At 36.9% G+C, this 24,626-nt stretch overlaps 1 protein-coding gene across 2 annotated transcripts in view; it reads right to left on the bottom strand.

Annotated features, from left to right (window-relative positions):
• The window catches only part of INSC (INSC spindle orientation adaptor protein), a 129,195-nt gene that overhangs the window by 5,709 nt on the left and 98,860 nt on the right, over window positions 1–24,626 (bottom strand). For both annotated transcript variants that reach the window (XM_072929654.1, XM_072929655.1), the window contains 2 exons: window positions 12,901–13,072; window positions 10,516–10,694 (listed from right to left, as the gene is read on the bottom strand). In XM_072929654.1, coding sequence (XP_072785755.1) covers window positions 10,516–10,694; window positions 12,901–13,072 — 351 coding nt within the window. The remainder of the gene's footprint in view (window positions 1–10,515; window positions 10,695–12,900; window positions 13,073–24,626) is intronic.

Below are 24,626 nucleotides of genomic sequence, written 5' to 3'. Positions count from 1 at the left end.
TGGACTTAAAATTCTGTTTATACCTTTCCAGAGGTAAAGACCATGGTTAGGCTTTGTACCAACACATTCTGTATTGATATGTGCACAAGCACATTCTGAGATCTAGATTTATAGAATTTCTTACCCCAATTAACTTTATCTGTTTTTGAGATTAGGTGTAACTCAACTTGCTTAAAGTGATGCAGCAAGCCACTGACAGAGCCTGAACCCTGTGGTGCTGCTGGCTTTCAGTCAGCCACTCCCTTCATTGATATCACATACTTTCTCACACATCCTGCAAGACATTCTTCTCAGTCCTTCAAATAGTTTGCTTTTTGCATGCAGACACATCCTAATATTAACAGCATATATGAGACAAAATAATAAATGCCAGAGATGGTCAGAAAGCAAAAGAGGAATAATATTATTTCTTAAAAGGTTTTAAATTTTCTCTAATCTAATTCACGAAAACTGACCAGCCTCAAAAATAATGGTCAGTTTTGGAACTGGTTATCAGCTTTTAACAGTACAGTGTCACTTCAGAAACTAGCAAACTTCTTAGATGTAAGGAGGCATGAGATCAAATCACCATTCTGATCTCACTTTGCCATTTTAAAAACAAGGATGACTCATTTCCGATGCTGTGACATAAAGGTCTTCCACTTTTGAAGGTAGTGTTACAGTGTCATCTCCCTGAATATACTTACTTAGCATGCAAATGAGTTGCTGAAACTCTACAGAGTGACAGGTAGAAATATGGTAACTCAGTGTATGTCTATGTATTTATTCCATATTAATTATTAACTGTGTTGCAGGCAGAGTGTATATGTTTTCTCATTCTAAATTATATCCCGTTAATGAAAATTGCTTCCTCTGTGCAGAATCTGTACCCCATGTGGCTCTCTAAGCCACAGATGAAGAATTCAATTAATCACAATTTGAATACATGCCAATTATTCTACTGCTTCAAGTTATTTTGTCTAATAAGTATTTTCATACATAAAAATAGTTTGTGTGTATCTTTTGACACGAAAAAAATTATTTGAGGTTATAGCTATACTTCCTTCATGTTGATTATGTGGTCCCCATATTTTGCAATATTTATGGACTAGCTTAGAGGGCTTATATGTAACATTCTCCAGAGGGGTGTAAAGACCCTTATGATCAATGACCATCAAGTTCTACCTATATTATCTGTAAAAATCTTAGTAGGATTCAAAAGGTATTTAAGCCATAGATTAGCTCACTCCATATGGATAGATCTTTCTTTCCCCTAGAAAATTTGTTTTCCTGTGAGGTAAACAATGTAACAAAATAGGATAACATAAAAATATAATAGGCAAGCAGAATAAAGAGTTTACTTTAAATGCTCTATTTCCCCCACAATTTCCTATTTTTAAGTTCAGGCAACTTATGAATGAAAATTTCCTCTGTAATAAAAACCAAATTTCAAGGAAATTTCCAGTTAAGGATGAACTCTGTAGAGGAAAACACAAACAAATGTAGACTCAATTTGCTTCAGAAAGTAACACTTCTGTGACAACTGGTATTAATGAATCCTCATCTCTTTTGTATTCAGAGTTGATCAAAAGTATAAACAGATGTTTTCTATAGGTTCTCTCGCACTGTAGATTTTTTTTTCTTCTTGTCTAGTGATAGAGGGTTACACTGCAATCTTTATCTCTGCTTCTTTTCCCATTATCTGGCTCTAAATTTCATAAAGCCCTAGGCAGTCTCAAAAATAACTATGAAGTCCTGTTAAATCAGCAAACCAGTTCAGATGTTATGGTGAGACATGGAGCACACAAACAGGTACAGATAAAAGTGACTGCCTCATTTCATAGTTGAAAATTATTGGAAAAGAATATATACCAAAACCTCTTTCAGAACTGAATTGACTTTGAAATAATTGAAAGGCTTGAAGATATTTAACATGAAAGCTCTATTGTCCAATTTTAATATCAATTTCATTAATTGCTCAAGTAATTGATCCTGTGAAAGAGCACAATCCATGATTACAAAGCACTGGCACCTGACACAATTTATGATTCTTGCAATTTTTTGGGTTCCTCACCAATGCAATGAACTTGTGGTCAACTCAAAGTGTAAGAAAAAAGATTTCCTGAAGTCAGTATACATGAGCTCAAGTCATCTGCCATTGCCTTCCTACCATGGAGAAAGAATGTGCTGAAGCCACACGCCAGTTCTTGATCTGTGAGATTTGTAGATGTGCTATGAAACAGATTTTGTCAGGGAATCCAGCATAATTCCCTATGCCAGCACCTGCATCTCTGCTAAGCAGATCTGCTTTGGAGGTGGATCTTGACCCATGCATTCCCAATATCAGTATTTTAGCAGTGCTGTCCAATAGACTGACACAGGCTGGCCCACAATCCTTTATCTGATATCCAAATCCATCAAGAATTGCAGGTGCCTTTCTCTGCTAAACCTGTGTGTAGCTAGCACATTTCTCTCCCTCTAAGGATTTTCATAGAGGTGCACAGAGGGAAATGAAAGAGAAAACAATTTCTATTTCTGGTCCTTGTTTTTCCTATGTGGAATGTTTTTTGAGAATTGTTTACCTGGAGTGATTGCTTGATTGGATTCTGGTGAGGATTGTTTGAGCCTGATGGCCAATCCAATCCACCTGTGGCTGGACTCTCGGGAGAGGGCCACGAGTTGTGTTGGAGTCAGAGAAGGTAGTATGTAGTTTTAGTATCCTCCTTTTATATAGCATATTAATGTATTTTAGCATAATTATAATAAAGAAATAATTCAGCCTTCTGAATTGAGTCAGACATCGTCATTTCTTCCCATTGGGTTCACCTGCATATACAGTACCTGTGGCTGCAATTTGTGAACTGGCAACCCTAAATCCACTGTAGTAATGAAGACCACAGAAAAATAGACTTGATCAATAAATAATCAGCATAGAATCATAGAAAGGCTTGGGTTGGAAGGGATCTTAGAGATCATCTAATTACAATCCCTGTCATAGGTAGAGACACTTCTCACTTGCTCAGGTTGCTCAGAGCTCCATCCAGCCTGGCATTGGACATTCCAGGGATGGGACATCCTCAGCTTTTCTTGGCAGCATGCTCCTGTGTCTCACCACCCTCACAGGAAAGAATTTCTCCCTAATATCTAATCCAAACCTACTCTTGTTCAGTTTGAAGCCATTTCTCTTGTCCTGTCACAAAACGCCTTTGTAAAAAGTCCTTCTCCCCCTTCCCTGTTGGCTCCCTCAGGTCCTGGAAGCCCTGTGACATTTGTTTGCCATCAGAAGGGAGCTGGATGGATGATCCAGGTCAGTGTCACGAGTTGCACTGCTAAAAACAACCAGAGGAACAGACCTCCAGGGCTCCTCCTGTGCTCAACACCTGCCTGCCTCCCTGTGCTCTGCACACCTGAGCCACGGGGCACTGAGACACAGGGCAAGGCAGAACGTCAGCAAAGGAATTCTCAAGGCCAGCTCATCTTTTAGCACCTTTTGAAGGGTCACAAATTTAGCAAAACAGCAACATGCAGAGATTTCACTGGGAGTAGTAAGATTTTTTCACAAGAGCAGGAGATTAAGCAGTTAAAACTGAACTTAAAAACTTAAAACTTTAAGTTAAAATTGAACTTAAAAACTTCAGAACTTGAAAAAAGCACACCCAAAATCCAGAAGCTTTGACGGTTCATCTTTAAATGGTTTGTTGGTGAACTGAGTATATATATAGTATAAATACAGGGATATTTAAGACCCATGGAAAATTTCCCTGTTTAATAAATAAACTTTAAAAATAACAGGGTTACTTCATATTGTTCAAATGTCAATACAGCATCATCTTCTTAGTCTTGCAGTTACCATGGAAATTTATCTGAAATCTAATCAAAAGTGTCTATTTTTATAAGCAAAATAAGTAAACAGATATTAAACACAGATACTAGTGACAATATCATATATTATTATAAAATTGGCAGTGTTGATATTTTTTGGTTATTCTATATATATTTCATCATTTTAAATTTGTTTCTATTCCCACATAGTTTCCTTTCACTCCCTCAGATTTTCACACATGTTGAATTTATCAATGGTGAATCTTCCTTTTAAGTTCTGTAGTCTGCTTTGCCCTGAACTGTAGGAATTTCAGTTGTCAAGAACAATTTAAATTTGAGAAACCATGGTTATTTAAGAACCTTCAAAATAGTTTTCTTCAAACAACAGTTGCCTTGGAATTTTTTTTTGCTAAAATACGTAATTACTAATACTATAATAAAACTTTTCTAAACAATTAATGGTGACCAATGCTCATCAACCAATGTACAAAGTTGCTGAATGCTTGTTACAAAAGTAAAAACTAGATACAAATACTTTGATATAAAATAAGATACACTGAGTGTAAATCTGTAGTAATCAAAGAGATTTAAATTTAAAGAACACTTAAGAAACAGAAGGCTTCTCTGAAAACTTTCCCTTAGTAGGAGATTTAAGAAAGTTTTTCCCTTTATTGTGAAATGTACTACTAAGGAACAAAGATGCACATTTTAGCTTGCTAAAAGGCCAATATCTTCCACAATTGAGGGTCCCGTACCTCATTTGGGGGAGAGGGAAGTGTCTACAGAGGTGGAAGGTGCAATGCTAATATACCTTTATTATAACAAAACCACACTGCTCAGTAGGCTTTTATCAACAGTCCCAAAATAAAAAGAAAGACATAAGCTCAAAATAAGAATTATTAAGTAATTTAATAGAGTGGCAAACTAGATCAATATAGAATTGCTAATTCTCTTAGTTAATTACTCCTTTAAGGCTGATTCATTGCTAAGTAATATTAATTTTTGTACATATTATAAGAGCATTTTGTAATTCATTCAAATAAATGAGATAACCATAAATCATCATGTGTCTGCAAAGCTCCAGATAGCCATCTTCAGAAACAAAGTGGCACCAGAATACTACTCAGAAGCAAGACAGAGTCTCTGTTCCTGAATGCAAGTTAAAATCATCTGAACATCACAATTCAAGATCCATCCACAGGGATTCAGCAAAAGAGTGCATTTAGCAGGCATCAAGAACAGGCATTTCAGCAAGTTGAGGTAGAAAAAGACTTTCAAGATATTATCTATCAGGAGAAAAAACTTCAGTAAGAAATCTCTGGACATTCTCTCTGAGACATTAAAATGCTTGAAAATAGGAAATAACTCCATTGGCTTCTGGTAGCCATTTTTGTGATTGGGAACTTAGCTTTTCTTCCTGAAAACAGAAAATAAATACAGCTAGATGAGCAGAAGAAGCTAACATCTCCCAAAAATAATAACAGAGGTTGGAGACAGGATCTGCTTGCAAAGTCTAGGTTTATTCTGAGACTGTGCCAGGGGAGTGTATTTTTGGCATGCTGAGGCAGAGCAAAAGAGACTAAAGCTGTAGGAAACTTACATTTTGGAATGAAGGAAGTCTTTATTACATTTTTATTTACTTTACTTCCTATTGCTGACTAATGTAGGTAAGGAATAGGCAGAATAGCCAGGTTCTCAGATTATTTGTTTTAAAGAAGCACATGGGACATGCATCCTGAGTGGGTCACATTGTGAAAATACACATCCCATAAACCAGGGCATATAACTAACAGAGTGATTGAGCTAAGGGCCACATTTTTCTGTCTTTCAGGTTAAAACATGGTGGGGAAAGAATAACCATCTCTCAGACTTCCTTTAAGGCATTGAAAAGCTTCTCGTGGTTTTCAAACAGGTTCAAGCAGCCAAAGGCACCTAAGAGATCTGATCTCCCCAGAGCAGAGCACGAATTGGCCTTTCAACACAAATTAGTTTTTCAACTGAGCTGAGATTTTATTCTTCCAACTGAACCCCTTGCTTTGCAAATGGGAGCACATTGTCTTATCCCACACAGATTCTAAAATGTGACAGGCAGAATTGTAAATAAGCAGGAATTCTGTTTCAAAAATCTTAGTGTTTAACATAGACAGTCAGTTTTGGAGCCCTGAAATATAACAATCCGTATTATTGACCATATAATGCCAGCCAGTACTGTTATTTATTTATGCTGGTCACATGTGCATGAAAAGACGGAGATAAGCAGTTAAACAAAAAAGCAAAAAAACATCAGGAAAATTATTACAATCTTACATAGGAAACTAAATAGAATATCATTAATATAATGGTGTGGTTAAAATTCAGATAGTCAGGTGACTTTAGCCTAATTTTCATTTTTGCATCTGTTACTAGCAGTCGTGTTTCTTTCTTGATTTCTTAAGCCTTTTTAAATAACTTAATTTTTTAATTTATCAGTTCTCTTTCTAGCTATATTAGTAGAAAGCATGTTTTCTCAGTGTGATCTAGTCAATACTGGAAAGGATCCCACAGTTTTAATGTACAGTTTACCACCCAGAGTGCACAGTCGGGTCTCTCAGAGGGAAGGGAATTCCATCCACATATCTAGTGATGATGATACCAATGTCAGAGCTGGATATTAACAGAGACCTGTGCAAGAAAACAGTGCAAATACCCTTTTATGACCTTGTCCACATGTAAAGGCTTTGTTAATAAACTCCCCAGCATTCAAGAAACTCAGACTGAGAAGTAGTACTGCAAGTTTCTTTCATACAGACAGGGATTTTCAAAGGAAATCTAAAAAGAACTGCTAATACTCTTCTCATTAAAAACATTATTCTCAAAGTCTTTCACTGGGGGTTCAGCAACATTTAGAAGTCAAAATTTCTTTATCTTATAGTAACATCTGTCTCTTATCTCCTTTTAATACTACAATGGAGGGGAATACTACTACTTAAGGGGGGAAAAGAGTGAGGAAGGACAGTAAAAATAAACACAAATGCCTGATAAGGAAAAAAAAAGGGTAAAAGCAGAGCAAAGAATGTGGAACCTAGAGGAAGAATGGTATTAAGGACTTAAAATCTTAAATGAAACAGAAGATCGCAGTGTCTAAACCAGCAGCATCTTCCAAATACCAAGCAAACAGGAAAGAATTTATTAGGGAAGGAAAAAAAGCAGCAATCATTTCCAATTTTTCCTTCCAGCTTAAGAGCCTTTCTCCACCTCAAAGTGGAACATAATTCACTGATTTTAGACCTAGGAATAACCACTTTAAAATGGATGTGTTCACTGCCCATTAATTCTTTGTCTGCCTGAATAAAAGGAGATCAGAAGGTGTTAGGCTATACCTCCACAGCTTCACGGGTAAGGTGAGAATACTAACACTGAAGACACAAGTGGGAATGCAGAGAGAAAAATTGTACTACACATAAACATGCTGTGCCCAAACATACATATTTCATATTTTTCTATGTAGAGTCTAAGATGATAGTTAAAGTCAAAAAGACCCTGGATGATAAGGGGTTTTGCTAAACCCCTCTTCTGACAGATCTTAAACCCCATTAAGACTTCATACACTACACTGCTGAATTTAGGCATAAACCCTTCTGGAAAGATATTTTGATGCTTTTTTGAAGTAAAAAACCTTCTCTTCAGAAAACAACTATCTGCAGAAAGAAACAAAATATGGGACATTCATATCCATTTTGACCCAAAACTGGGGAATTTGGAAAATAGTGCTTTATGACTGTTCTTATACTATGTATTTTGTTACAAAACTAAGAAATCTCATTATAATGTTGCTGGCTACAGAAACAGTCACATGCTTCTGGAAAATGGGCAATGATAATCTTGTTTATCACTAAGTCCAGATCTCAGTTCTAGATTTCTTTTCTGACCTAATCTAACACTGCCTGAGAAAAGAAAGAAGAAGGGGGTTGGTTTTGGATAGCAAAGACAGGAAAGGGTTTTCTTAGTTTAGGTTTTTTATCATCTGGACAAAATAACTTTCCAGAAAACAAAAGGCAGAACAATTTTAAAGATCTTTGAGCAGTAAAATATTTTTTGCAGCCAGTACACAATCTATCAAATATCCAGTGCCTGGGCAGACTTTATTTGTACCATCACAGAGGGTGATAACTAATAATAATTCCATGTCCTGTCTAGAAGGACATAGTGTGAATTTAAGAAGAGATAAAATGACACAAAGGGAAACAAAGTTCAGTGTTTCTTCCCAGCACTTCTGCTATCTTCTTCCCAGTTTTGGCTTACAGTAAAGCACACTTCAGAATTTTCTTAAATCACCATTAATGCTAAAGTAGTAATATACTCAGAAATATTAGATAGTTTTCTATAAGTAGTTGTGCTACTTAAATATTTGTATGAAAAACAGAACATTTAAGTTTGAGGGGTCTTTTATACAATTCTATAACATTCAGACCTCATTTTGTATCAGTTATGAAACTTCTTACTTTGTTTAATCATTTCAACATTTAGTATAACTCAGTTCCAAATCCTCTTTTTTACTGACCAGCATGACTTGATTATTCAGAATGGACATCAGTGCATGAAAATATATTTCACATTGGTTCCATAATCCAAAATAAAATCTTGAATCAAAAAATTTTCAAACCTACTCATCTTAGTATACATCTCCCTAGGTAAACATCTACTGCCTGGGATATAATACTATATATACTGGGAAAAGGTTCTGACTACATTACTTACCTAAAAGGATTTCTTGTCAAAAGCCAAAATTGGAATTTATTATACCATCATAAAATATAGTATTGTAGGGCTGTTTTTCTTTTCAGTTGAGTGTATTTTCCAATAGGCACAGAGCAAATTAAAAGGCAAAATATTCCATGAGACTGCTGTAATTGGCAGACACCATCCCCACCCCCAAATACAAGACTGAAACAAGGGGAGCAAATCAGTCAAACACACACTTGTTCAGGAATTTGAAGGAAGACTTCTCTCAAGGCTTTTGCATTACCAAAACTGCTTGACTGGCAGCTCTTACAGACAAGATGAGCAGCACTCAGATTCCACCTGGACATCCAGTGCTAAGTAAAAACCCCAAGGTAGGATTTGATAGTTCCCATTGCTGCAGGAGCCAAGGAGTCAGCTCAGAAGCTTCCTGCAGCACACCACAGGGAATATCACCCTTGCTGCTCTAGTTTCTCAATCTGAGAAGGAAGGTGAGGTGTTCTGGGGGATGAAATCGCCTCAGTTCTTGGAAGGAAGACACTCAGTTTGCTGTTCATCCAGGTAGTGAGAAGAACTTGCAGCTTGCAAGCTGCAAAAGGCCTGGAACAATCCTGCCACCTAAAAAAGGTCATACATATTCCTTTCAAGATCTACCTTCCTCAGAAAAAGAAGGGCCTTGCTGTGCTATCCCCAGAGCAAACAGCAAACTCACAGCTGGCAGCAGAATTCAGATGAGGGCATAAAGAAATAAAAAATTTGCTATGAGAGCATACAGGAGGAATATAAAAAAAAAAAGACAGACTGTGAAGGATTGTACATATGTAATAGTACACAACCATGACAACATCACAACTGATACCTCTGACTTTGCCCAGAGAGCACTACAGTAATTATGGTTTAATTCTATCTTTTTATACACAGACCGGAGCTGAAAAACTACTAAGTGCTATTAATAGAAGCTAAAGCAGCCCTAGTAATCCCTCTAGAACACCAATAACCAGTTTTTAGGGTCCACTGTGCCATAATTTCCAAGGCCTGGCTGCTGGTTAAAGATGAGCAAAGCCTTCTGTGGCAGTGCAGATCCTAAATTTACCATAAGTCATCTTTTGGCTACTTCAGAGCTCTGAAAGGGAAGGTTGTGAGGCTTGAATGGTGGACTTTTAATTGCAGTCACAAGGCCTCATGAACAGAAGTAGGTTAAGGGAGCTGAGTACCAGACTCCATCCCTCAGCAGCTACTACTGAACCCTCAGACCTCATACACATCACCACTGAGGCAAAATTAATCACTGAGATGCAAAATAAGTAGTGCCTCTGCACCATCCCATTGCATTGGAGTGCCTGAGAGGAGCAAAAGAATTCTCCCTGATTTCATCTGTGCATTATCACAGACCTTTAGTATTCTGCGTCCCATCACTAAAACAAATTTTAAAATACTAGTGAGAAGAAAAGAGAAAGGCAAAAGTACATTAGCAGTACTTGCCAATAAAAATTTGCAAACCATCTACCAGGCAGACAGGACTTGGTGCAAAGCCCACCGACGTCAATGGGCTGGGGATCAGGTCCTTATTCAGCTTTTGGAGCTAATTCATCTTTGAACTGACAACTCCATATATTAGGCTCCATATATATCTTCAGCTCAAGGCTCTGTCCAGTCAAGTTTTGAATCCCTCTAAAGACAGGGATCCCATAACCTATCTGGATTTCTAAGTCACTATTTGGCCTAATTCATGATAAAAACCAATAAATGCTACTATCCTAGAGATATGGAACTGCAACTTTTTTTTTTTTTTTTTGAAAATCATGTTAGAGCTGTAATATTTTATAATAAAAAAGATAAAAAAGAACCAACCAAAACCAAAGAAGGAACGGAAGCCAATAAAGAAAGAGGCAATATAATGAAAAGAACCAAGAAAGGATTGGCTATGTCAAAACAGACACAGTGATGGAATCTTTTGGCTTTTATATGACATTGGCTTGCAGAGAAATTCCTCACCTGATCCCGGGAGAACGGAGTATCCACTATGCGTTTGTCTGAGCACGCTGCTAGGAGAATCTTCATTGCATTTAACTGGAGCAATATTTCACAAGCCATGGTATCAAAGAAAGTAATATTGGCAAGAGCTGCTGAAGCCAGTAGGAAAACTTCACCTGATGAGGCTTCTTGGCACAGTTCTAGGAATGCAGAAAATAAAAGTCATTCCTTCAATGCAGCTGTTAAAGGAAATATTTAAGCATCTGCAGCTTGCAGCAATGATCTTATTAGCCAATATGAAGTCGATAAATGTGTAGTTAAAAAAAGGAAACAAAAAATATAAAATTAATTTTGTCAGTTATGTAATATCATAGAGGGGTTTAGGGTGGAAAACGCTTCTAAGATCATCAGGTCCAACCAAACCCAGCACGGCCAAGTCCACCACTAAATCGCTAGGATGTGCCCTAGTGCCACATCCACACAGCTTCTAAATACCTCCAGGGATGGCGACTCAACCACTTCCCTGGGCAGAGTGTTCCAGCACTTAACAACCCTTTCCATGAAGTAATTTTTTCCTAATATCCAATGAAAAATCCCCCTAGCACAGCTTGAGGCCATTTACTCTTGTTCTATCACCTGTTACTTGGAAGAGACCAACACACACCTCACTACAATCCCTGATGAACGATACGCTCTACCTAGTATACCACTCTACTGGGAGTAATTCACTGCACGTTGTTCAAAATAAAGCTTGATTTAACTAAATAAAATCAAATACAGGAGGCAGAAAGCTAAAAGTTAATGATCCATATGAGAATAATTCCATCCTCTTCTTTAGAACAAGGTACATGTTGCTTATCTCTAAATCTAATTCTCTGTAGCTGAAAATCACCCTGCATATTTTTCAACTTCAATAAGAAGTGCTGAAGAGACAGCTACCTTTTAATCCCTTGTACATAGGTACTTTAACTAAGATGTGAATCACCTGGTAATAGGATTTCTGCATGGTTTAAAAATTAAACATATTACAGTAATTCAATTACTGAGTTATAAATATTAGAAGGAAAGTGGTGTGTAATTACCAAAAAGGCTCTTGCAAAGTTATACATGTTTTATTTTTAACACTTACATTTCTTGGGCAGAATATGTACAGCTAAAATGCCTGTGGAACTTAAAGAGCAACAACTGAGGAATGATCCACCAGCTAATACATTCTGGATAGGCTTTTCAGATTGGCCCTTGACTGCAGTACACTAAAATAACCCAGAAAATCAGCTGAAACAAATCAGGTCAGATGCTGCAAGCTACAACAAACCAAGCTCAGCACAGGCTAATTCCACCCACTGGATTCCGGGCAGTGTTGGGGCACAAGCTTCTCCATTTGTTGCTGGACATCAACAAATGTCCCTTGATTTCTGCATCACTAGTTCTGTGTGGACCTATTGAAGAATGCCTAAATACATCTCTGATAATTCCCAGCCACAGCAGAATCCTCAAAGCACTCATACTGCTCTTTTTTTCTAATTTTAAAAACAAACAAGCAAACAAACAAAGAAAAAACCAACCAACCAAAAAAAAAAACAAAAAAACAAAACCCTCTATTTAAATTGAAGTTCTGCAGTTTAACTGTAACCACTGGGTTCACTAGAAGAAATTCCAAATATACTGATCAATTATACATGAGAAATCAAACTAGAAACCCCAAACAGTACATTCTGACTTGGAGCTCTGGGAAATTGAATTTCTAGACTAGAGAGAGGAGAATGCTTGAATGAAAGCTCCTGGTATCTGAGAGAGAAGGAGCACACTGCCAGAAATAAGATATTCCTCTCTTAGAAAGAAATGAGAAATGTCATCTTGTTTTTCTAAAGTATCCTCATTGACCCAGCTTAAGGAAAGTCTTGCTGTTACCTTTGTCTCACTTTACCATGGATCAGGGGCCTATACGAGAAAAACAGATCTTTCATTTTATTGCAACAATACCCATAGATTACAGGACACTCTACTGTTCCTCTGAATTATCATACAAATGCAGATGTAGCAGTGACCTTGAGTCCTAGCAAGTTTGGAAAATACAACCGCCATAAAGGTTAGCAGCTCTCTATATTCCTCTTTTACACACAAAAATCAGACAAGAGGATGCTTTGCTGAGTCCTCCCTGGAGACTCTTAAGATAGACTTTCACACAGACATTATTTTTACAAATATTAATAAATTCTATTCACATAGGGCCTGGAGTAAAAAAAAATATTATGTAATTGCAAAATTCTCTGGTTCAGAATTTAAAATTGTTATTTTATCTGTTAAGGGAAGGATGGTAAATCTTATTTAGGGAATGTTTCTAATGAAAGGGTCATCCCTAACCCGTTATTTTAACTGGACTCAGAAGTCCTGTAGAAAACTTACTGACAAGTGCTGTCACAATTTCTTCCATATTTTCCAGAAAGCTGCTGAGATGCTGAGTGAATGTGAGGTGTGGAGATGTGATCTGGGCAATTACTGCTGCTGCTTCTGCATGAGTGGCTTCAGAATGGCTGGTATCAGTGAGGATGTCAGCCAGGCACAGTATCCCATCCACCTATGGAGAAACAATAGGTAGAAGTTAGAAATATTGTAGGAAGCACTTTTGCAACTAAAGATGGCTTTCTGTTTGTCTTTTCTTGGCAGTGACTAAACTACTCAATTTATTTTCAAAAATAACTTCAACTTGGTGGCCTTTGTGTCACAGGAAATTTCAGTTTAGCAACTATAAATGAGTTCAGCATATGAGTTTGTTGTCCTGCCAAAAGTCGTGCAGTTCTTTCTCCCTTAATGTTTCTGTGAAATCAATTTTGGTCCAACAAAGTCCTCTCTGACAGACATCTAAAGTTAAATATAAATCCAAAAATAAGCTCTGATAAGCAAATGTTAATTGTTACTATGCCTCATTTGAGCTCTACTACAAGACTCAAACCTCAATGTGCACTAAGGTCTAAACAGACAAATTTTTTTTGCCACTTTTGTCTGAAATTGTCACAAAGCCAGCACAGGATCAAAAAGAATACTGTTAAGATAACCCTGGCCAAGCTGCTCCTGATGAGCTTGCACAGTACTTATATTAAAGCCAGGTCCACACATCCCTTGCTTACTTCAGAGGGAAACGGAAAAATGAGAACTGACTTAAGTTTATGTTTTTAGAGTGTTTGAAGTGTTCTTACACAGTTCAGGCAGACAGATCATGTACACACATATTGATTTATATTATAGGAGACCCATTGGCACAACAAAAGACAGCAACAGGGCGCATCCATTGAGATCATTGTTAGCAACAAAACACAGCAAAGGAGTGTTCTCTGTGCAGAGGGGCATAATGTGTGAACTTTCAAATTAATAGCAATGTGTTTCTCCCCATTTTACATAGCCCTGAAGAACTTATCACATTGACAAGCAAGTAGTTAGACATAGGATCGTATAGCATGTAAAAGACCCTAAGATCACCGAGTCCAGCTTACGACTGACCACCTTGTCAAGCAGACACGGCACTCAGTCCTGTTTCAGTCATGGTGGCTGCACCACCTCCCTTGGGCAGTATATTCCAAAGCTTGACAACCCTTTTCACGTAGGAATTTTCCTGATGTCCAGCCTGATCCTTCCCTGGTGCAGCTTGGGGCCATTTCTTGTCCTGTCACTGGCTGCCTGGGAGAAGAGGCTGACTTCCACCCTGCTCCACCCTCCTTTCACTGACTTGCAGAGAGTGATAAGGTCTCCCCTGAGCCTCCTTTTCTCCAGGCCAAACACCCCCAGCTCTGGACATTTTACAGATACAAGGAGGAGTTCAGAAGGCTTAGTACTGAAATATACTTCAACACTCAAACAAAAAACAAACCCACACACACTTGTGTCGTACACCCACTCTTAGCTCTGTTGCTCAGACTGCATTCTCTGTCAACTCAAAGCTTCCTCACAACATCCATGTTAAGTCCTATCCATTATCTCAAAAAGGGTTTTTGGTGAATCTCTGATTCTCATTTTTTTTATTTATTAATGCAGAATGTTGAGTTATCTTACTTACTTATCCTGCAATGGGCATTAATTAAATTATTTGATAAGCACTGACAGTTACTGTATTTTATGAGAAAAGCTCTCTGGTAGATAGGAGTAAAAATTACCCTCTGTAAGATTATTCACTGGAATGGAGTTTTTAATAGGAAATAGACTATATCATTGAAACTCTAATAACACAGATAAATAGAGAAGAAATTATATCTCTATTTTCCCCCACATCACAAATGGTATTTATTGTAGAAGCTCTAGCACTGGCAAAAAGAGAAAGAATAAATTTACAATGCTAAACTTTTTCTTGACAAGCTTTCAACATTAATCTACCTACAGCAAAATATTTCCTCCTAGTTATGGCAGAATTCTACAGCTTGAAACAGCAGAGTCACATAATTCACTAGGCTTCAAGGTATATTAATAGATCTCAGTGTCAAGAATTAATCTATGCCCTCACAAGATGATTTAGTACCCAAAGTGTGCTAGACAATATCATATGCAAAAACCCACTATTTTGTCACCTTGAAATCTCCCCAGATCACACCTTGTCTGGGGTCCAAAGGATGTTAATAACAACAGGCAGTATAAAAAGTTAAACATATTCCAAGACATTGCAAAAATACTTGACAAGAAAGTTCTAAGATCCACTTCAGTCTTCAGCTCTAAATTTACTGTTTTAAATTCACTTGGCCTACTTATATTCAATGACCTTGATAAATGACTTAAGAGTGCTTTTATGCTGTTTGAGAACAGGGAATGGCTTATGAAAGACAGGTACAAGTACATGGTTAGATTTTTCTATCACCAGTAATTGTGTAAATCTACATTAATGATACAAGCTTCCACTGCTGTACTCAAATTTTAAATCACGTATTTGATTTCATTATTTGTTAAGTAATAGCTTTTGGAAATTGGGAGTTGCTGAATTGTGAATAAAAAAAGCATATAGATAAAATTTTATTCAACACAGAGATAAATTACATATTTTGGGTCTATGAAAGCCAGCACTAGTTATTCTTCTTCCTTTTCAGAAGCATGTAAAATATTAACAAATTCAGCCTAAAATTTTCTCCATACACTTTTTCCTCCCATCTTAAATATAGAAAATAAAATAATTCTACTTCAGCAGGCAAACCCATTTATAAGTGTCTAGCAATAAATTTTAAAATGACAGGGGAACAATCTAATAAAAGCACTTTAACATCCAAAAAGAAATTGCTGCTTAAAGCATTTTTATAATTAGGTTTCACACTGAAAGGAACTTTGGATGGCTGCCCTGTTTTCTGTTTAATTTTGGTGAAGTAATCAGCTAAATGTCAAATCTGTTCATCACCTTGGCAATACAAAAGAACCAGTTAGCCAGATAATGCAAACAAATGAATTCCATGAATGCAACAAGATGCTGTGAAGCCCCTGCATTTGAGGAATGGTGTTCAGTAAATGCTTGATCACTAATATTTCAGTATTGATAACTGGAAAAATGCCAGGAACTTACATCCTTATGAACATAGCCCTGTTGTAGAAACTTAATCCAAGTGACAAAATAAATGTGTGACCATGTTAGTGCATAGATCAAGTCTTCTGAAAGAAAATAATTTCTTTTTTTCTACAACAGGAATGAATGAGTTCTGGGGCAACAGTCTTCTTTCTTCAGTATACCTGCCCTTCCTCCCAAAAGTATTAAATGAAACAAGGCATCTGTTAAAGATACCAATAGAGAACTTGGGATGAATTGCATTAATGATTTCATGATTTGAAATATTATACACCACAGCAATCTTAACTCTCTTCTTCCCACAAGGGGGTTTAAGGCAGTTTTTCCATGCCTCTCTGGGAACCAACACCCATTGCCTTCCTTTTAGAAATATCTATGTTCATTTGTATAAAATGCTGCTGAAGGCCTTCTCTCATAGCATGACTTTCCCTACCATTCCTGTTTGCCCACTTAATGTTCAGATGATCCCTACATATTGGTAAAACTTTGGCCAAAATATTTTTTTGCCTTCTCTAAATTGATCTCCAGTCATTTAGTGAGACTGAAAAGTCTTACAGGCTTCTGTCAGTTAATTTCATTGTCAAATCCACTACCAGCCTAAATCTGAGTGCTTCTGGTAAGAACAACCAGCAGATTTCAAAGCAGTTTGACACAATAATAAAATGGAGATGTTAAAATCCAGAGATAGGGCAGCAAATGTGAAACAATATCACAAAGGAGATTGCCCCTAAAACAATCTCAACTTTCCCAGAAGAGAATTGCAAAAGCAGAGGCTGCACCCAATGGTCAAGAACTGATAGATCGGAGCTGTGGCTCTCCTTCCACCCACGCTGTGTAACAACACCTCCTACCTGAAGCCAGGACAGGTTAACTGTGTAGATGAAGACATGAACATTAGCAGGACAAACCAAATATATAAAGGTGGATAAAAGCCCAAACACACCAAAATTTATAGGATGAGGAAGAGGGTAACTCAGTAAGAAGGCAGGGAGGGAGGAGTATTATATTCAGCAAAACCCATGTATCGTTATTTTGATGACTTGTTACTGAGTAATGAGATGATATAGTAACAAAGTGATGCCACTAAAACTTCTCCAAAAATAATTCCCAAGTTATCCAAAGTACTGCAACAATTCCATGGCATCAGCAGTGACCAATTAACAAAACTGCAATGATTTTTATAACTAATACCGTACAGCAGTGGCCATGGCACCTAATTTATAAGCCCTGATGTGTACACCATGGAATAGTGTGGGGCTGAATAGAGGTTGAACAGTTCCCTACTCAGTAGCTTTGAAACTTCTGTCAATAACTTCACCTTTGTATCTAAACTGGCAGTGAGTTGTGCTTTGGTTTGCAGCAGCTTTGATTACAGCTTCCCTGTAAAACTTCCCTCCTGCAGATGTGGTCAGGCTGATGAAGAGGTATTTGCTCTTTCTGATGTTTATCCATCAAGAAGAAGTATAAAGTTGATCTAGGAATATTGTTATGTGCATAAGAGAAAAGACATTTGGCTGTATCAGCTTGAAAGATGCATTAAATGTGGCAATGCCTGAGTAGCAACCTTACATCAATGCTGCAGGCAGAAACAAAGTGCAGAGTGAAAAGAAACAAGAAGTTCCTTACTCAGGACTGTCTAGGAGCCCAAAGATAAATCCTGTGCAGACCCCTTCTCCCTGTGGAACCAAGAGGAAGCAGCCCTGCGCCTCAAAATTCATGTTCCTCAGCACTCAGAGATGCTCTAAGCCTGTTGCAGATAAAAAATACAAGTGGTTGTCAAAGAGTTAATAGAGAATAAGTCATTTTACAGAAAAGATGGACAAAATCAGTAAGGTTGATATCCAAGACAAGATTTCTCTCTTGTCTTTGCTTCAAGGATAAGAGAATAGCTGGCTTTGAACTCCCTCAATATTGAGCGCTGATATGAAGGGTAAAACAGTCTTTTAAAGAATTTTTGTGGTTGATAAAAGAAAACAGGCACTGCACTGCTATTAGCCTAGCAATATTCGCATATTCCCACTCCCATAAATCACAGTGTTACATTGCTTCAAACTGCCCCCCACAAATGTGAGATACCCAAGAATAAACTCAGCTTTCCTGACCTACTCCTCCAATGCTTCCTTTTCTACAGGATAATCCCTGAGTGGCTACAAAGGGCAGGAGAAGAGACTGCAAAGGAATTCTCTTGCAGTTATGCAGAAGTCACTGTAGTGCAGGGAGGTGCTCACAGAATGGGGTTACATTGATAAAGCAGAGGGAAAATCACTGGTCACAAATGAGCATGGTGGCTTAGGGGGGAAGAAAAGACATTTGCAACTACCCTTGTAGTCAACATTTGTTACATTTTCTTTCTCCTAGTCTGTCAAACAATCCCAATAATGACTATATTACCTGTAGAATCAGAACCCTTTAAGAATAAGGAAGAACTATTTATGCTCACATATGATAAAGATTAAATTCTTGAAGTTATATGACACATGACAACAAATGTTTCTCAGGTTCTTCTGCCCTACATTTTTGTGGGCTGGATACACCAGTTTGTTTTTAAGCTGCAAGAATCTATTCCTGTTTGTAGGGTTTTCTTGGTATCTGCATCTGCATTAAAAATTCCAGGAAGTACATGCTTGTTTCTTTTAAATAATGTATAAGGCTTTATACATTATATTTTGGGGTCTGAAATCCATTAAAATGAAGCCACACAGACCCAAAAAAGGACTTGTCAACAAGATGAGAAGAACTGTCAAGTGGTGTACAAGAATGCTGAAGAAGATACTGGGACCTGAAGTCTGAATTAAGGAAAGACCATACATTAGTTATTTTTACATAGCCCTCATTTTTATTTACCCTGGGGGGTCACAGTCTGAGAAAAGGAAAAACACCCACCGCAACTACTCCTATAAGCAAACAGGGGCTCTGGGTTATGTGTAGCAGGGCACTCCAGAAAATGAGATGTGCTCCCTGAAGAGAATATGCTCTAGTCATATACTTTTAAATAAATAATGTCACACACACTTCATGGTGTGAGGGTAAATTCTCCAGCACCTTGTGCCTGGAATTTAAAAACAAGAACACTCTTTCAACATACTTGATTACTCTGTATCATTTAGGTTTTGGTATGACACCATGGTTTTTATTTTCTAGTGTCTCTTAGTGTAGCTCTTCACGAGAAAAAAAAAAAAATCTCATGCACACTACATTTTTGGAGAACCCTCATTTTATTATGGTAATGAGAAAGCGTCTCTATCCAAAAAGAGCACCATGGAGGTGACATCCACTCATTATCACCTAATCTAATTCTTCATAGTGTCTTTCCTCTCAGGAAAACTAGCTGATAATCTCCTGCTAGAATTCTGGATTTGTTCAAATCAAAAATTGGAAACCTTAATTATGCTGCAGATTTAATTTATAATTTTAATTATCCCTGTTGTTATTATTACTGTAATTCTACATACAATTTCTCTCATTGAATTAGAATTCTTGACCAGGTGTATAGCACTATACCATGACTTGTACATAAATACAACCCTACTCTATTCTCAAATTACAACAATGGAAACCACAGTAGAAAGCAGAATTCCATTAGAGAGGTAGAGAAAGTGAGCAATGGACATACAGAGGATGTTGTGCTTTTTTTTTAACTCTTATTTTAAATATGAGGTTTTTGCAAGCTCTTTTAAGAAAAAGATCCTTCTGCATACAATTTTCCTGCATTTCTTATTTCAATGGTGTCAGTTTAGCCTAAAAATAGTCCACTCTCTAAAATGCAAGGCTTCTGCACTATTTCAATCATATGTACACTACTCAAATGCACTATACTACTAGAATATTTGGATAATGTAATGTATTAAATATACACAGTAATTGCTCAGAAAAAATGTTTTGATGTCTAAATTCACATAGTTACCAAAATTGACTCAGTGCTTTTACTCATAGTTCTCTTCCCAAAATTTCTGTTGCTGTTAAGAACAGTGTTATGAGGCACCAGGCATTAATAGAATTGTTTGCTACATTCATTACTTCACAATGGCTGTTCAATTATTTTAATAAATTATTTTAAATAAATTAGCTCCAGAACCAACCTTCGATGTGCCAGATTTTTATTGGCAGAGACTTTTTACAAGCAAGTTATAGAGTTTTATGATACCCATTTATAATGAAAACACTCACAGTACTTTTGCCATAAAACTTTTAGTGAGCAACTCAATAAGAGTCCATTCGTGTTGTAATAACAACAGAGGAAATTAGTCCCTTTATTTAAACAAAAAAATCACAAAAAAGTGAAAAAGGGGCAGTTTTCATCTGGTGAGAAATGATAAAACTTTATTGGCTGCGACAGACCCAAGTTATTTGGTCCTAAGATGCCTCTCCTGACAGTTAGGTAAATCTCCTTGGGTCTCCTACAAACATTGATTTATGTCTATGACTGCAGTGGCAATAAAATAATTTCAGAATTGCTTTAAGCCTAAGACATTCAAGTTTAAGATTAGCTGTTCACATACAGTCTTTATGAGAAGTCACAGGTCTACTAGGAGTCACCAGGTAAAGTGATCTCAGATGTTTTTCTCTCCATTAGCACCTTTCAGTGCTACTCTGGTCAAATACAGGTGCTACATTGATTCTATATTAGAAGAAATAAGGACAATCCTAAGAAACTGAGAAAATTGAATATTTTTACAAGATGAATTTTGATTTTTCTTCTACTCAGTATTCTTTATTGAGTAGAAGAATATTGCCTTAACAAGTTTCAACATAAAAAAAAGTCTTATGAAGAATTATAAACACATATATTTAAAGTTAAGCTATTCTTTGAACTAGAATGAACAAAACCACAAATTTTCTTACACTTGCAGTAGAGATTGTTCTTTCAATATATGAAAATCCAAGGATAAGTACCATACAGCACTTTGATACAGGGGCAGTTACAATCTGCATTCAAAATCATAATTCCAAGTCAGCTTATTTTCATAAGCTGATCTCACATCAGAAAAACAGGTCAGAACTGACTGACTAAATTGAATTTACCTAGTGAACAGATCCCAGCTTCAATATCCCAGGATATTCTCGGGGTATTTTGGATAGTTAAATGTGGAAGTGTTATGTTATGGCAAAGATAAAACCCCAATTTGCCTTATTTTAGCTGCTTATTTTACATCTGGGAAAACAAATATGTTTTTAGGAAAATCCCAAACACTGTTCTGATTCTGTCATCCAGTCACTGCCTGTTTTTCTAAGATTGTCCCTAATCCATAAACCAGTTTTCTCATTCTTAGGAAAATGCAAGGGATGTTATGCCAGAAGGAAGGTAACAACTCCAAAGTACTAAATATTCGTGTTCCCCAATAACACACAAGACCCACTTATGAGCAGTAACAACTCTTATTCCACACTCCAAACTAGCTGAATCCCCCAGATCTGTAAAGCTCAAGTCTGGACTAGAAATTTCACAGGACCAAGCTTTATTCTGCCATCTGCCAGTCTGTAAAGAACAGAAGAAGAGCCACTGCAGGTCTCCACAGAATGGTATTTGGTTTCTCCTGGATCCAGGAGAGCTCCCAGGATTAGGATCTGTTCTGGTTCACAAGGAATCAAAGATAACAGAATTGGACATCTAGAAGTGATACTAGAAAAAGGTGACAGCTGGGTTCTGAGGTATATACACATCATTCTGAAACCAGAGGTACTGAAACTTTAAGGCCAAAGAATGTAACTTTAAATCAAAATCCACCAGACTTTTAGAAAGAACTCAAATTTGAGGCATCCAAAAGAAGGAAAAGGCTGTTTTGAAGGACAGTAGCTTGCTTAGAATGAAACTATGGCTTACTGGATTTTTTCCTGAGAATTGTCTTCTGTGCACTCCCCATTCCCAAAAGCATTAACAAACAAAATCTATATCATTTGCTAGGCAATCTAATCTAAAATAATTCAGACTGTAAATAAAATATTTCAATGGAAATATGTTTCCAATATTTCATCTCCACAGCTGACAAAGAACACAAGGAAGAAAGAACTGTGGGCATTCTATTTATATTACCATCACATCTCAGACTACAAATATGTCCAACTTTACTGGGCAGCAGGCAGAGTCCTGGTCACATCCTTCTCACCCTTGGGAAAGTGTAACAATCCTGAACTGCCACTGAAAGCAATGATAGCACATGCTAGGGAAAAGACACTGCAAAGTCTGTGCTATGTCTTTCCCACTATTTTTTACCAAAGATGAATTTAGCATATGAATTTAACTTTTTTTTTTCTTAAATTTACTTTGACTGATGTCTGATGAGGAAAGTAAACCATACAAAACAGGATTCAACATAAACAAATTATACCAAATTCAAAGCCAACAAGGATCCTGGAGAAAAAAAAAGATTGATCAGTGCAAATTACTTTTAAAAATATCCCCCATGTTGCTTATAATTAGATTAGTTCAGGCCAATCTCTCTTACATATTTTATTTTCCTCTCTAAAGAAAGAGATAAGAGGAAGAGATGTTCTAGTAAAGATCATTCAAAACTGTCTTGAAGTGAGTCTCTTGTATGCTAAGAACTGCTGGCTCTCACACATTCCACAAATAAAGAGCATGCCACAGGCTCGATTTCACCCAAAATGTGTGAAAAGTGCCTTGTAATTGAGGCACTTAATGATATGACAAACTGAAGGTTTAGCATTCTTTAGTGAAATTAGGAGCCATCAATATAAGTCCTTGCACCTAGACCTAGTTAAGCTAAGAACTGTTCCACATCCCATGTTGTCCCAAAAGTAACAACAGGACTTTTGGGGTATGAATACTCTCAGACTGCCTGGGCACTTAGCTGTTCACAGCATCTGCTCTAAAGTTCTGTATAAAACCTAAATAACAGTTGTTGCGCTGCACAACTTTTGTGGGCTTTTGTTTTCAAACTACTTATAAAATTGCCAGTTTTTGAAGCAACTCTGTACATACAACAGTTAGGATACATACAAGGGAATACAGGAGGGAGGGCCTGCATAGGGTTTTTCTGGGGGTTTTTTTAATCTTAATTTGCCTAACTGATAGCCCATTGGGTTTTTTTAAATGAGGTTTCTGTCATTAAAAACCCAGTTCAAATTGCACTGATATTTTAATCCACTAGGTGGCAAAATTATATTCATATTAGAGAAATTAAATTATTCACCAGCACCCAGATACTTTGTTGGATAAAATTAGCCACCCTCTCTGCCACGTAAGAAGTGGCCACCCTTCTAGGTGAGGTTTTGTCTGTGACTATGATTTTTATTAACACCCATTTCAAATACCAGTAACATTTATTTCCATATTGCTTCCATTCAAAATAACTTCCATGTTGCCAACAGCAAAGATTCACTACAAACTTTGGAGATTCATTAGTCCCACCACTAAGCAAAGAGATTTCTAAAGCAAAGCATATCCAAACCACCTTTTCCACGGTCCTTGCCATGACAGAAAGCTGATGCTTCCCTCTCCTAATACACAAAACCTGCAGGATAGTTCTGTCCATCTCCATTGCCAACCACCATGGTCCAGTTGCCCAGCAGCAGCAGAGATGTTGGCTGGCCTCTTACTAACATTTATGGTTTAAATCTTTAGTTGTTTTAGGGAAGAGCAACATTAACCAGAAGTAAAATACAGGAGCCACTACAAAGATGAATGGCCAAAGTAAATGGAAGTACCTATTCCAAAACCTTAAGGATTTTTAAGGAAAGTGCAAATGTTTTTGTTCAAAATAACTGGCCACAAACCATTCTTCTTAAAGGAAAAAAGAAAAAGACCAGGAGTCTAATCAGTCAGCTTTTAATGAGTTTTAACTGATCTCTCTTAATTCAATTGTAAATCTTAGAATTTATGTTACTGAAAAGGTCTTTGACTGCTATATCCTTGCCTCTCTCTCTGTTATTTTCTATTTAAACTAAAAAATACTAATTATTGGTATAGGCTTACTCTTCTTTTTAGGACTAGAAGGATCAGAAATCAGCACACACAGCTTCTTTAAAAAACAAGAGAGAAAAACAAGGAAAAAAAAGCCAGTGTCATCTTGACTTAAAATCACTTCCTTTGCTATTACCACTTTCAGCAATTGTCATTCTTTTGGAGTTTTTTCTTCTGTAAGAAAAATCAATTGTAATTACATGAGTATGTCTCAATTACCTGTCCTTTTTTTTTTTTTTTTTTGGGCTGGATGTCCTGATCTGATTAATTGGACTTCTCTGTCCTAATGTCTTCTCCAATACCCCAGATCCTAAGTGCCTAACCTTCTCCATACATTTTGTGCTAAGTTCTTCATTTTTACTGGTTAATACAAGACATAAATTCTTCTAGTAAAGAAATGTGCCAAAAATTAGATGCAAGTGTGTTATTTCATGTTTAAAGGAGCTTGAAGGGAAGATGAACCAAAGGAGAGCAGTAAACACAGAATTTTTACTCAGAGTAACATCAATATCATTAATACACTGGCAAAGCTGGTAAAATAAAGGTGCAGGGAGTGTTTCTCAGCCTCATCTGATACAGTCACGCAGTAATCCATGGTCTGGAAAATTCAAACACGACCAGTTCCCTGGGGCAAAAATCATCAAAAATCCTTTTCTAAGTGAGGAGAAAAGCAATTTGTCA

Source organism: Taeniopygia guttata, chromosome 5 (assembly GCF_048771995.1).
Source record: "Taeniopygia guttata chromosome 5, bTaeGut7.mat, whole genome shotgun sequence".
Classification (NCBI taxonomy): Eukaryota; Metazoa; Chordata; class Aves; order Passeriformes; family Estrildidae; genus Taeniopygia; species Taeniopygia guttata.
This window is presented reverse-complemented; position numbering and strand designations above follow the sequence as displayed.